Source organism: Arvicanthis niloticus, chromosome 25, assembly GCF_011762505.2.
Source record: "Arvicanthis niloticus isolate mArvNil1 chromosome 25, mArvNil1.pat.X, whole genome shotgun sequence".
NCBI classification, from domain to species: Eukaryota; Metazoa; Chordata; class Mammalia; order Rodentia; family Muridae; genus Arvicanthis; species Arvicanthis niloticus.
Window position 1 is genome coordinate 21753815 of NC_133433.1, and position 15452 is coordinate 21769266.

At 41.7% G+C, this 15452-nt stretch overlaps 1 protein-coding gene across 10 annotated transcripts in view; it reads left to right on the plus strand.

The window, feature by feature from the left end:
- Asph (aspartate beta-hydroxylase) overlaps positions 1 to 15452 on the plus strand; it is a 200437-nt gene that overhangs the window by 110754 nt on the left and 74231 nt on the right. For all 10 annotated transcript variants that reach the window (XM_076924217.1, XM_076924210.1, XM_076924213.1 and 7 more), the window contains one exon: positions 14897 to 14982. In XM_076924217.1, the coding sequence (XP_076780332.1) occupies positions 14897 to 14982 (86 nt within the window). The remainder of the gene's footprint in view (positions 1 to 14896; positions 14983 to 15452) is intronic.

The window sequence follows — 15452 nt, forward strand, 5'->3', positions numbered from 1 at the left end:
TCCGGTATCTGCTGGAATATATCCCCTGTTGGTAAGGTCATGCTGTCCCACCAAGCATAGAGAAAATAGACAAGATCCTCGCTGTTTCTCTCTGGGTAATCTATTTCATTCTTCCTGGGAGGAAACCTGTCTACCACCTTCTGTAGCACCGTGAAATGTCAAGCACACTTCTTCTTTTTATTAGAACAACACTTCTTTCCACACCTCTTTTGTCCTTCATCTGTCTCCCCTACAGACTTCACCCTTTCTCTTCCTTTCCCATGCCTCACGAATCTCAGGGAGGATGGTTTGAGACATTCCCAGCTGCCATCTTCCGGTACTCCAACTTCAGGTATGAAGATGAGTGTAGGCTTTTCTTAGGTCTGGGTTTTCTGTAAGTGCAGTCATGGCCGTACTGATGCTGGGGGGTAGGGGGCACCCTGAGGTTCCTTTAATGCTCCAGATGGTGCCTGAGGTGGGTGGGACCCCAGGCCTCACTGCACATAAGTGCGAGGCACCCGCTTCCACTTCCAGGTTGTGGACGGGGACTCCTGACTCCACTCTGCTCCTCACTGACCAGTCCTCTGGTGGGGACACCCTCTGTGGGAGTGTAACTGCTTAGATGTTTGAGGACACTGACTCAGTGGTGCTCACACGCTGACTGCAGGCCGTCTGTGGACATGGGCACAGCAGTTACTGGAGCTGTATTCCTATGTGTGGTGATGGCGCTTGGGGGAAGTGTAAGTCTGATATCTTTAAGCTTGTGGTTTCATTTCTCATCGCCTTTTCCTGATGGTCTTGCTGTGCCTTACACTCAGAAGGCATCAACTTCAACTGGATGCTAGGCTGGACCTGTTTTGGGTTTCCAGAGAGAAGTTCAGTTTGTTTGTTTGTTCCTTTGTTTGTTTGTTTATTTGTTAACATACTGAAATAACAAATACAACCAAGTAGCTGGGCACAGTAGCACACACCTGTAATCTCAGCTTGGGCAGGGGCAGGGGCAGGGGCAGGGGCAGGGGCAGGGGCAGGGGCAGGGGCAGGGGAAGGGGCAGGGGCAGGGGCAGGGGCAGGGGCAGGGGCAGGGGCAGGGGCAGGGGCAGGGGCAGGGGCAGGGGCAGGGGCAGGGGCAGGGTTAATTGTCAGAAGTTTGAGGCCAGCCTGACTTTACATAGCAAGTTCCAGGACAGGACGGTATCGACTGCACAAAAATTAATAAATAAAAATAACTGAGATGGTTGAACTATCTTTCATGGTTCTCTCAAAGATCATTCAGTAATAGCTGTATTGATTACTTAAGGCAAATGTGTACAGAGGTACAGTTATATTACGAATTTGTTCATTTTTCCAATGAAATGCCTGATTGAAGCAGAAAGTAGAGGGTTTATTTATTTACTTACTTACTTGCTTGCTTTTGAGTTAATCTGTCTGTCCTGTCTGTCTGTCTGTCTGTCTGTCTCTCTCTCTCTCTCTCTCTCTCTCTCTCTCTCTCCCTAAGAAGACATCTATATGTGCAGGGAAAGGAATTCAGAGAAGAAAGTTTATGTATTCTAACATTTTTCTTTCACTGTGTCTTGGGACCACAGCCATTCTTGCATGGCTTTGCCTTGTGGGCTGTTTCTCAAGTATCCAACAGGGGTTATATTCATGTAAAAGTTCTGTGCATTCTGAAACCTTCTTACTGTTAATAGCTGGGTAGTAGGTTGATACAGAAAGGAACTGTAGGAATTCCTGTACACAGCCAACCCATCTCTGTTGCAACGAGAGTCACTCCTGGGGTGTGAGGGGCCGTGCTCTCTACAGAACAGTTTCTGCAGCATGCAGTCCCTCAGCCCTGGTGGCCTTACTCTTTGGAAGGCTAGCACACCACATTTCTCGTCCACTATCCAGAGAGATTCATACTTTCTCTACTCTGCGTTCTCACTGCATTGATGGAACCGCCATCTGTCTGTCCTGTTCTGGTTCATGTGCTAGGTTTTGTTAGCATCCCCCTTAAAGATTAAGTATTCATCGTCTGGAGCCTAGTTAACTATGTCACTACTGTCCCAACCCTGTTTGCATGCATGAAGCACACTGAAAATTCAACTCAGATAAAATATGTTTATACAGCATGGAGCCTTCAGTTGTTACCCTTTATGTAAAAGCCAGGGTTTGATAAAGTTGTGCTTCAGGTAATAAACCTTAATTTTTATGCTTCCTAGAAATTTGGCTCCTCTCCCCCTAAAATCACTGGCTCCCAGTGTGTGTACCGATGTATCGGTGATGTTATTACTAGCGCTATTCGACAAGCCAGAGGCTGGACATAGCATTAATTGCAAATTATAGCCTGAACATAAAACCAATGAACTTGGGTGAGCATTTAATTTCTGTACCCTGTCACTTTGATTCATACCGCATCTTGCTTTTTAACTGCTGCCATGAACCCCGCGTGCATTTCTCTGCAGTATATATTTTTTTCATGGCATTTGCAGACAGTCACGAGAGTCAAGCAGTATAGGACCCAGCAGGGTCTGTGTTGTTGTGCCATTAATTGCATACCTCTGTGCCTCCTGAGGAAGGAGGCCAGAGGCAGATTGTCTTTTACCCCCTGAGAAGTATGATAATAGCTTGCCAGTGTGCTGCCTTCAGTATTTCTCAGTGATTATAAAATACAAGTGAAAAGATTTGTTGGAAAGAAAAAAAGAGAGAGAGAGAAGCATCTTTAAATCACATCTCAGATTAACAGCATTGAGCAAGGTTGGTGCATTGGCGGTGGGTGGAAACTCATTTCTGCCTTCTCGGGTACCAGGACTAAGTTCTGTTGAGTTTTTAGGATCAAGGGTGAGTGAGTCTGAATGCGGCTTTGGTCGTTGAGAGCATCACTGAGAGCATTAACCTGTTCAGCCTTTAATGCAGTCCGTGTCCCCCCTGCTCATGATCATGTTCTTTCCTGCTATTTGTGTGAAATCACTTCTTTGAAACAAGAGAATCACTGTCCTGAAACATAAAGGAGCCTTGAGTGAAGCCTGGTCTCTGGTCTATCACTTCCTGTTTGTCCTTTGAACACACCAGTTGGGCTCAGGGAACTTTTCTTTCTTCACTTGTAAAATAATGCATTCCTGCAGTTTCTGTTTACTGAACATGACTGTGTGTGTGTGTGTGTGTGTGTGTGTGTGTGTGTGTGTGTGTGTGTGTCACTTTGTTCCTGATGCCTTGCTCTACAGATACCATCCTTCTCCCTGTGATGAATTAAATACAAATAAAATGAAACAAAACAAGAAGCATGAAGCCTAAAGATCTGGCACAGTGGTGAATATCTCTAATCCCAGGATCCTAAAGATAGAGATAGGCGTGTCCTGAGTTCAAGATCACTCTTTGTCACTATATAGAGTTTCAGACCGGCCAAGACTATGAGAGATCCAGCTTCAAAGGATAACAAACCCAAAATGTAGTTTTAAATAAAATTTACATGATCCCCAAATCCAAGTGTTTTAGAAAAGAAATCTAATAATTTGTATTTGTTCTTGTTGCACAAGGCTCTGGATGAGCACAATAAATTACTGGCATGACAGCCTAGTGTTCTTAATGTCTTAATTGCAAGAGAAGGATGCCAATTCTCCAGGGCTGGTTCTCCATAGAAGTGTGTATTTATGGAAAGTGAACATCAACAAGCTGAATGAGGTGCAAGCATGTTGGGGAGCCATTAGAGAGATGCACGTGATGGCATCTCATTAAATAAACAGCAAGTGAAGTTTTCTTTCCACCTTAGGTGTTAAAGTGGAGTTTGAAAACAGCCAACAGAAAAAGCTAAATGCTTAAGGGATGTATGGTAAGACTCAATAGTGCCATTAACTTCCATGTTCGCTTTAAATTGCTGGAGTAAAATAATGTATTCAGCAAAGAGGCAAGTTCCCGCTTCCTCCCATGAGTCTCCTTGATTGTGCAATTGGTATCTCATTCTTTAATTAAACTTGTCCAAAGATAGGATCAGCTAAAGTGTTTACTGTATAAATAGTTTTCGTTCCCAGTGTGCAAGCTTAAAACCGTGGTATAAAGAGTCTGCCATCTGTTAAAAACCAAAACATGTGGTGTGCTGTTGCATAAAAATAAACCACACATTATTCATATAAAGGATCACAGCGTAGTAGATCTTGGGGGATGAAAATAATTTGTGATACTTTGGAATGTCACCACCTACTCTCTAAGTGGCAGTATGTTTAGAAATGCAATATGAAAAGCAACATGACCATGTATAAGCATAAGAAATCGAGTTTTACTTTCAATACTTTTTTCCTCTTTTAACATCTGGTCATTCATTTATGACAGAAATTTAAATAATTCCTCTCCCTTCGCTGCATCCTCTTGGCCCTGCGGTTATCACATCTCAAAGGATCTGCCTACGACTCCGTTATTTGTGATTATGTATGTGCCAGAAAAGCTTCGAGCTGATCCATTATGCCCCCCATTAAAGCCATAGTAACACCACACTGTCTGCAGAGCGAAGTCTTCCTTCTCTGTAACGTTGTCAGAGAAACAGGTCGTCTGACTTCAGGCCACCATGCAGCTTTGGCCCTTGCCCTGGAAACCAACCCCTCCATGGTCTCTCTGAATCTTACTTTCTTGTATTTCTATGTCCACACTTCCCTTTCACTTTGGAATCAACTTTCCTCCCTCATGCACCCCAAGTTACATCTGTTTTAAAGGCTCCAAACATTGGATTCATCTGAAGTTTCTTTCTCACTGGCCCAAGTAGAAGTAGCTGTCTGTGTGTGCACACTATGATTCCTGAACTGGTCGTTTTCAGCTTGTTCTATTCATTACAGACCTCTCCATTATCTGAGGCATTTTGGTCTATATTTATATTTGGTCTAGTTTTGAATTATTACCCAACTAGTATGAGGAGAGTCCTCAGTAAGTATGTGCTTAAGGGCTTGGGAGCTGCTCTTAGCATGGCTCAGGAATACTGCCATATCCTGTATTGGGGTTTCCACCACACAACAATGGGTACAGCTGTTTAAAATGATGTGGAGATTCAGTCATATCTGTCAGGATTGTGTGAGGAGTTTTGACATTTCAGGCAGAACCAGCATCACAGTCTTTGGACTTTTTAGATTCCACTTCAGAACAAACAAATTATGAATACTATCTAGGAAAAGTATTCAACTGCGATATTCAGAGTTATCTCTTTCCTTTAAAGATTTATTTTTAATTCTTGTGTGTGTGTGTGTGTGTACATGATTGTGGGTTTTCATGGAGGGAAGAAGAGAGCTTTGCATTTCCTGCAGCTGGAGTTCTAAGAACAGTGTGTTCTTTTAACTGTTGAGCCATGTCTCCTGCCCCTCAGAATTATTCTGAATTTTTAAAAATAGAATCTTAATGTAATTATGTTTTACATGTTTACTATAATACATTTATTGATGTGTAATAGACAGGATAAACTTTGCTAAACAAAATCTGAGGGTTTGACATGTGTCACAGCAAGGAAGGCAACACCATGAAGACAGTACTTACACCCAGGGACTCAGAAGTTCCCTGTATCCTCTGCATCCCATCATCTGTCCTCCCACATACCACATAGTCACTCATCAACCCAGGATCCTGGGCCTTCACCTTCCTCTTCCAGGACTCTGAGTTAGTAGAATTATAGAATGTACAGTATTTGAAGGTAGAGGTTTGTTGTTGTTGTTTTTAAGATTTACTTATTTTATGTATGTGAGTACATGGTCACTGTCTTCAGACACACCAGAAGAGGGTATTGGATCCCATTACAGATGGCTGTGAGCCACCATGTGGTTGCCTGAGAATTGAACTCAGGACCTTTGGAAGAACAGTCAGTGCTTTTAACCATTGAACCATTTCTCTAGCCCGAGGGTAGAGTTTTATTGAGCAGTTATTTTGAGATTTGTGTAACAGTATGCAGTAATATCTTACTTTTATTGACAAGTACTTCGAATTGTATTGCTATACTAGAGTTTGTTTATCAATCCACTTACAGGCATTTGGATTAGTTCAAGCTTTGAGTCATGGAAAAACTATTAAGAATATTCATGTGCAAGTCATTGTGAAGACATGTACTTTCATTTTCCTTGAGATATATAAGAATAGAAAAGTTGTATTATATAGTGTAGGGAATTGCTGGGAGGACTGAGGGTTTCTCCACAGGGAAGTTTGGTGGCTGAAACACAGAGAGTTCCTCCAGGCTGGAAGTTAGGCATGGCTGCTGTGGCTCCATAGTTCCTCATGGCGCGGCCCCAATGACACAAGAAAATCCATAGGTTTTTACTGGCTTTAATGTCATTGCGAATGGTGAATGCTGGATGGATCTGGATGCACCCCCACCCCCCAAACCCAGGGCAGACCTGAGTTAAATAGGGAGGGAGAGAAGGGGGAGGGGCTGCGGAACAATGTTTAATTGGCTCCACCCTCTGGCCTTCAGGTACCTCATTAGTATGTAAATCTCTCTAGGGCCTGAGGCCTGTTCCTCATGACTATTGGCCAAAGACCTCTCTGTGGGAGGGGTTGTTGGAGGGCTGAAGCTAAATGAAAAGAACCAGGGCCTGGGAGCAGAGCTGAACTCCTGCCGTCCAGTAAGCTTCCCGGGTTCCAAGCTCATGCTCGACCAAGCACCCAGTTGTTTCTCACAGCCCACCGCCCCACAATATAGTATATCTTTAACTTCTAAAGAAATTCCTAAGCTATTTCAAATGGATGTGTAAATTAATATCATACTCTCTTGATCACGTGCCATTCTCTCCCATCCTTACCAACATTTGTTACCCAGCAACTGCTGGCCACTGCAGCCACTCTGACAGGTGTGTGTTAACTTCTCATTTGGCTTTAACTTTCATTTTTATTATGACAAGTGGTTTTGAACATCTTTTGTTGAATTGTCTCATATTATCTCTTCTTGGAAGAAGTGTTTCTTCAAATTTTGCCTATTTTTTTTTTTTTATTAGTATACTTGTTTTTTAATCTTGAGTTTGGAGAGTATGTTATGGTATTTTAAAAAAGTAGAATATACATCTTGCAAATATTTTCTCCCATTTTTCATTTATATTGTATTAGTATGAGAAATTGTATTAACTGATTTTCAAATGTTAGACTTGCAGCGTACATACAGTTCAGAGTTAAGCCTTATGGTAGACTTTCCTTTGTCTAGGTGGATTGGGCTTTTTAAATGTTTGCTGAGAATTCTTTACACGATGTTTGTAAGGCACACCCGTTTTTAATGTTGTTTTTATATAATGCCTTTGTCTGCTCTAGGTCTCAGGAGTAATGCTGGCTCATGGTGTAAATTGAAAAACAGTCTGTTTTCTTCAAGAGTCTATGTGCTACTTCTTCCTCAAATACTTAGTAAAAATCTCCAGTTGAGATTATCAGGGCTAGTCGTCTCTCTGTGGGAAGATTTTGAGCCACAGGTTCAGTTTCTTGAATTTTCGTATATATTCAGTTTAATTCTTTTTGAGTTACTTTTTTTTTAAGTTTGTGACTTTGAAGAATTGGATTCATTTGATGGAGTTCCCTTAATTAATTCACGTAACATTGTCTGCTCCCATATTCTCCTTTCCCCATCTTATTATTCATTCACATCTCCTTTCGTCTTTTTCTAGCTGAAATTTGCTCTCCATCATTATTTTTGTTTCCTTCAATAGGACCTGGTCACTCTCTCTGCTTTTAGGATTGAGAAACTTGATTTGTGTCCCCTCGCAGTCATTGCCTTCTGTTGCCCTATGTACAGTGTCTAGGGAACCATTGTCTCATGAGTATATAAAATATTTAAAGCATTGTCATTATATTTAACCATAACTTTAGTGTTTGGAGGAAATTTCTCCTTCTGCTGTACTGTTATTTTTGCCACCTCTGTCTAGAGTAGGAATGGCTTTCTCTACATTATATCAACTTATAGGTTTAGGTGTCTGGTTCTAGTATACATTAAATCACGTATGTTTATAATGAGAAGTGTACTAATTAAACACATAACTTTCCTCCCATATGTTAAACTATCAGAAATAGTTTTATTTCTTTTCTGTTATTCAAATAAGGGCAAGCATTTCTCATTCTCTGGAGACCAAGATAGTCGCAGTTGGGTTGCTTGCCAAAGGGTCTGCGGTCATCTTCTATCAACTGTCACTCCTAAAAGCTAAGATTAATGCTAAGATTAATAATTTCTGTAACATCAGGTGTTCAGTTTTGTTTCAGGGAAAAATCTGAAAGTCTCTGTTGAGATTTCTTTTATTCTGATCATATTTGTTTTAGAGCTTGACAGTGATATCTACACATACACACACACACACACACACACACACACACACACACACACATATTAGTAACCCCATGTACTTTCTGTCTTAAAATATGTGATAATTGAAGGAAGTCACTATTATGCTGTTAAACACCTATCAAACCTACAGAACCTGTTGAGAGCAAGGCAATTCAGTGAAAATTAAGCACCAAGAACTCTCTTATAAATCCCTAAGTCATTACTGGTGCCATACATTCCTCTCTGTGTGTAGATGTATCAGAGATGTTGTACCTCAGAGTCACTTGCTGCTTACCTGTCATTGGGGTTTGAGAGTCACTATTTATTTTAGGTTCTCCCAGAGACACTGTTGCATAGCCAGACTTGGAGATTATATGAAGGGCATTGTTTTGACATTAATAGGAAGTCACTTTCACAGAAACAAAGCTTTTAAAGGAAGAATTCAAGTACCTTTAAGCACCATTAAAACAAAATTAATAAAGTTTGGAAGATAATTTTCTGACATATATCTTTGAAAGTGGGTGTTTTATAGAATTTCATGGCTGGTAATTAAACACTACAAATCTCGTTTTACTGACCACCAGTTACTGTATTGATCAGTAATGCTTTGGGGGTTGTTAGTATGGGTAGCCCTATGCATTTAGCCACATGTGATGCTTTTTGAACTTGTACTTGTTCAGCTGGCTTTTCTGCCTTCCCTACATCGAATGTGTCCACTTGTGTTTGCTGCTGAGCAGGTCCAGCCACTGTCACCTTTACCCATTTGCTTGCTGAAGATGGGGCCCACACCTTGCCTGTGCTGAGCCTGTGATCCGCCCTGGGGCTACACTTCCAGCTCCTTCCTTGTGTTGCTTAGATACTCAGTTAATGGTGAGGGAACCTCAGAACTGAGTCTGGAGTTAAGCCAGGGTTGAGCTCTTCCATCCTGAACAGTGCCCACCGAGATGGCATTCATAATGACTGTGTAAGAGTATGGACTGCCTTGGCACTGATGGGGTTTCTGTTACTACTAAAAAACACATCACTTAGTGTCTAAAATTTCTAATTTAACATATGGGGTCACATCTGTTAAAGGATTATTACTCTAGAAGGGGAATGATGTATAATTTATTAAAATAATCCTATGGGGAGAGAGCCAACTCCATTTAATGAACTGAAATACTTGCTGCCTCCATGGACAGCTCCCAGCTGCATCTTACAGTATTTCCATCAAGGGGGCAGATGAAAACAATTGCCCTTTATAGAATGTTTACTGTGTTGGATTAGTTAGTGTCTCTTAGCTGAAGAAATATTTGTTTCCTGTTCAGTGTAAGCTTTGAATATTGGACTCCTGCTGGTTTGTAGTTGATATTTAATTCCGAGAACAAAGGTCCATTATTCCTCCACCATAGGTGGCCAGGAAGGAGGTACTGTCCACCCTTCCCAGCACACTGAGGCTGAAGGCTGGCAGCTTAGATAGAGCATTTCCCCAAAGTGGTCCAAATATACCCCTTCTCCCAGTCCTTCTTATGAAGTGTGTAGCCTTAGAGAATGAAGCCTCACAAGGGGTTATTTTTGGACCAAGTGCATTAATTTTCCTTTCTCGCATAGCAATAATACAGAGAAAGGCTCCTGCTGGAAGCATTTCCATGGCTGTCTGCTGATTGGGTTTCTCAACAGCAGAGAACCTGTCTGTCTCTCAACTTACTAACAAATGGACTGCAGAACCAGTGGGATGCTTAGCAGTGGGGAAGGCCTTGGGCAATTCCCACCTTTAAATAAACGAGAAAATGGCTGTGGGTTCAGGCCCACATTCCCTGCTGCTCTCCTAGGAACCCTCCAGTGTAGATGCAAGCATGCTTGTCCTGTGCTCAGCAGAGATTTCCATCAGAAATCTGACCATGGGACTCTGTAGGGGCTTACTCCATTGCTTACTGGTCCTTCCGACACGTCTTCATGCTTACCTTATGTTGAAATTTATCAGTGATTTTGTTTTAAAAGCATCAAATGTAACTCCTGGTTTTAAGTCTCCTAGACTAATATGCATATTAGGATTTGTCTTGTTACTTAGCTTCATCCCACATCTTAGGTGGAAAGCATATTTTCCTTGGGTACTGTAATATAATCTCATATTTCTTTCCCTTAAATTATCTTGCTTTTCAAATTAATTAATCTTGATGAATTCACATCAAATCCTACCTTTGATAACTGCTGTAATAAAAGCCAGTCATTAATATTTTCCATATTTCTGAGGAATAACTGTAGAAATTAAATGTTCTTTACCTGAAATATTTGGAATTAGAAATGTTTTTGATTTCCAAAGTTTTGGAATATTTACATATGCAATAATGAGATGCCGTGAGGATGAGATACAAGCCTTGTGATACAACTCAATTATATTTCATATATACTTGATTCATATAGACTAAAGATATTTTTTACATTCTGATGCTTAATCTCAATTGTCAACACTATAAGATATAAAAGCACCTGGGATATAACCCTCCGCAGGAACTCTATCTTGAGTACTTTAATTGATATTGGAAGACTCACCCATGGGTAGCATCATTCCCTAAGCCAATTTCCTGGACTGTATAAAAATGGGAAAAGTGAGTGGAGCACGGTGATTCTTCACACTTTGCTTCCTTGTGCTGGGCGCAGCTATATGCCTCAAGCTCTTGACAACCTGACATGGTTCTTCCTTGCCATGATGAATCCTGGAATTGTGAATCAATATAAACCTCTCCATCTTTGATTGTTTTTGTCAGGATATCTTATCATACTAACAGGAAAAGTAACTAAGACATACATATTTAACTTTTTTTTTTTCATGAAAGAAAGTTTGAAAGTATTGAAGTATCAGATTTGTAACAACTTGTGTTATCAGAAAGTTTCAGACTTCTGGGCATGTTACTTTACTTGAGAGAGATGAGAACAACCAGTATCCTTTTTGAAAGATCCTAACACAAACCAAGTTGGGGATTCACTAAAGTTCACCTGGGGGAGCTAATGAGAATATTTAGGCTTACTTAGAGCAGCGGGTGGGATATTGCATTCATTCAAGAGCATGGATGACTATAGAGAATCCACACTGGAAGGTATGTACACAGCAGAAATAACGGCTGCCTGTGCCTAAGTAGATGGAATCCCCTCCACTCATCTTCTGTCTAGTTTGGGTTTTACTGCTGTGAACAGACACCATGACCAAAGCAACTCATATAAGGACAACATTTAATTGGGGCTGGCTTACAGGTTCAGAGGTTCAGTCCATTATCATCAAGGTGGGAGCATGGCAGAGTCCAGACAAATATGGTGCTGTAGGAGCTGAGAGTTCTTCATTGTCCTCTGAAGGAAGCCAGGAGCAGACTGGTTCCCACATGGCTAGCAGGAGGGTCTCAAAGCCCACCCCCAAAATGGCACAGTTCTTTCAACAAGGCCACACCTCCTAATAGTGTCACTTCCTGACCCAAGCATATTCAAACCATCATACTTCCCTACCTATATATCTTCTTGTTCCTCCCAGAGATCCTATGGGCACATTGCAACAAATGTCAAATTGCATACAATTTGTTGTGTTGGTGAGAGGGTGGCTGGATGCTCAGGTGAGGGTTCCGTGACCCAACCTGCCTTGTCCCTTCCTTCCAAGAGGAAAGGTCAACAAACCCAGCTGTGATGATCTTTGTCGATCAAGCGTACCTGGATTATAGAAAATTGCAGCAGTTTGGCTAGGAGGATAGCCCTGTACAACAGAACATTTCAGATTTGCATTTTGTTGTCTGTCTCTCTCTCTCTCTCTCTCTCTCTCTCTCTCTCTCTCCCTCCCTCCCTCCCTCCCTCCCTCCCTCCCTCCCTCCTTCTCTCCTTCCCTCCCCCTCCCTCCTTTCCTTCCTTCCTTTTTTTTTAAATTAGGGGAAGGTGTCATGCCACACCACACATAGAGAAGACAGTTTGCAGGAACCATTTCTCTTCTTCCATCATGTGAATTCTATGCCTCAAACTGAGATCATTAGTCCAAGTAGCAAGTGCCCTCACTCATTTGCCCAGACCAAGATTTTGGATTAGAAATTCTCAAAGTATAATAGGGTTTGGGGAGTAAGAGAAGTTTAGTGTGGCTTCACAGGTGTGGTGTGGGTCAAGAGAGTCACTTAAACCTCTACCAAGGAAGTGTTTGACCATAGAGCAAATGTGAAATGTCAAAAAGAAAAAAGCCTACACATTGACTAATAAGATAGCTAACACAGATTTTCCATTGAATTAAAAAAACAGAATCTTAAAGCACATTAAGAAGCCATGTGTAAGAATTGTAACTAATGTGGTGCTTGATCCCATGACTACCCTTCATGGCACACAGGCAGAGTCAGATACCTTCATTGCACTTATGGTAACATCGGCTTAGGCAGATATTTCAAACCATCTACAAGAGGCAGCTCTGAGACTTACACCCTCATCTTTCTACTAAACTAGGGTGTGCTTGTGTAATATAACTGGGTGCTTAAGACACAAAATAAAGGAAAATTACTATGGTTTTATAAAACTACCTTTATCTTTAGAGACAGTAATAGAAAGTTGGTAGTTCCTTTGTACAATGTACTACTTACACTAATACTTAATTCCACTCTGCCATCATGATCAAAGCTATGAACAACCCACTTTCTCAATGTCTGGGCCACATGCCAAAGATAGGAAGCAATTGTAAAGACTGTTGGCATTGCAGTCTGCTGGGGACAACCTGAGACCCAGTCTTGACTCCTACTGTTTACAGAATATGTTTCCTGGGTAAGGGACACATGTTTAACTTTTTAAGTGCTCAGTAAATGACAACTATATATCAATAATGAATTAATTTCCCTGGTAGTAACCTGCACCCATAAACCCAGGGACTTGGGATACTGAGGTAGGAAGATCACCTGAGACAACGGGTTCAAGGCCAGTCTAAGAGACACAGTGAGACCTTTGCTTCATAAACAAAACAAAAAGAGTTTTGTGAGGCCCAGAATATAGCTCAGTTGGTAGAGTACTTGCCTAGCATTCACAAAGCTCTGGGTTCAGTCTTGACTTCTGCACTTCTTAAAACCTGGCATGGTGACTCGTGTCTATAATCATGCCTGTCATGGAGGACGGAGAATCAGATGTGGAGGATCAGATGTTTAAGGTCGTTTTCAGATACATGGTGAAGTCAAGGCCATCCTGGACTACATGAGACTATATCCATATAGAGGAAGATGGAGGGAGGGAGACAGGGAGGAAAGGATGGAGGAAGGGACAGAGGGTGGGAAAGAGGGAGAGAGGGAGGGAGCGAGAGAGAGAGAGAGCGAGAGAGAGCGAGAGAGAGAGAGAGAGAGAGAGAATTCGATAACACATTACGTAAAACAAAGCTGTGTTGTAGGGTTTTGATGTCCCATTAAAAATAGCTAAATTTTCCAAACCTAGAAGCTTCTAGTTAGCTGTGCCGAAATCCTGTCATATCAATGCAAGTCTCCTAAATTCACTGAACCTTAGAATAAGACACATGAAATACATACCAGTGCTCTCCGTGGGGTGTTCTATGGAAAGTCACTTGAGCCTAACCTGCTTCTTTTTCTTGTCTTCCTCTTCTGTCCTTTCCATTGTGATCGATGGAACATTTTGGGTTAAATGCATACGTGGGCCCTGCCAAAAGCATGAAGGCAGATGAATGGCAGAATCCACTGGAGTGATGTGGGAAGTGCTGAGCTCTCAGGGAATGCTATGTGTCTGAGTGTTCCGGAGGAACTGGCAAGTGTGCACCAGCAAGCCTGCCCTTACGCTTGCAGGGCGTGATACCTTTAGGAGAAAGGCTTTGGTTTATTTACACAGTACCCCAAGCTACTAACTAAATAAATGATAAAACTTAGCTTTGGCTTAAGACATAGTGATTCCCTACAGGAGTCTATGATTTGGGCTTAGTAAGTACAAGGATGAATATGGTACTAGAAGTCATATGGGGAGAGACAATCAAAGAGACATGCATGGTGGAGGAGAGAAGGGACAGGGAAGAAGACAGAAGCCTCAGGAAGAAGGAGGGGATAGGGAGAGAGCTAGCAGACTGAGCAGTAGGGACACTTTATCAGTCATGTGGCTTTGAATGAAAGCATAGCAGTACTTTTAGCTGAGAAACATAAGAAAAAACATTTTATGTAGAAATTGGTGTACGAAATAGTGCCAAGAATAAGAAGAATGGAGCCTACAGTATTCTCATTTAGCAGAAGCATAGGCTCTGTGGGGTACTTGTGACTTCCTGTGACAGGCTTTTCTGTCAAGTATGCATATGGTTCATGGCATCCCAAGTCAATGGCGAAATAAGGATGAAGATTGCTGGCTACAAATCACCAGACCGGGTCCCACAACATTGAGATTTTAATTAGCCAGTGAGTACACAGTTAGAAAGGTTCACCCACTGACTTCTTCAAAATGTCTGCATTTCGTTTGTACAAAGCGGATTTCTGTGCCTTGTAGTATAGGATAGCCCACAGGATGGCAGCATTTTCCTAGGTGTTACCAGCTCTGTGAACTGGGGTATTCTTGCTTCCATAGTCACACGCTGGACAGAAAAGTAACTGCATTGACAAAAAGCAAATTAAATTTGCTTTTAATTTTTTAATTAATTCTCTCTCTCTCTCTCTCTCTCTCTCTCTCTCTCTCTCTCTCTCTCTTTCTCTCTCTCTCTTCCCCTCCCTCTTTCAGTTAAGAAGAAGAAGCCTAAACTTCTGAACAAATTTGACAAGACAATTAAGGCTGAGCTAGACGCTGCAGAAAAGCTCCGGAAAAGGGTAGGTTGCCATTGTTGTTTTGCACAGAGGTGTACAGTGGTTTCATTGTTACAAACCTGGGAATTGCAGGACCATGTAAAGAATAATAATGATGGCAAAAACAGCAACAATAGTAACTGTCAAAGAAATCATCCGTGGCTTTCCTGGCACCTCAACACAGTTCTCTGTGAACCGGCCATGTGGGACAGAACTGCACCCAAGGGCCACAGAGGAAGAGAGTGATCCACAGGACCTGGTGTCAGCCCACTTCTGTGGAGTTCTAATGACATGGATTCTGTAACCACTTAGCCACTGTAGGTTTCAGTTTCCTCGTTTATAAAAAATGAAAGTGATGTGAACAGTCCTAAATCTGTCTTGCTTTTTGTAAAGCTCAAATTAGAAGAAAACATATTATCATTGCCATGCGCTCGCTGTGTTCCTATCACCAGCTAATTCTGTAGCATATCAGTGCAAACACAAAAAGTCTTATC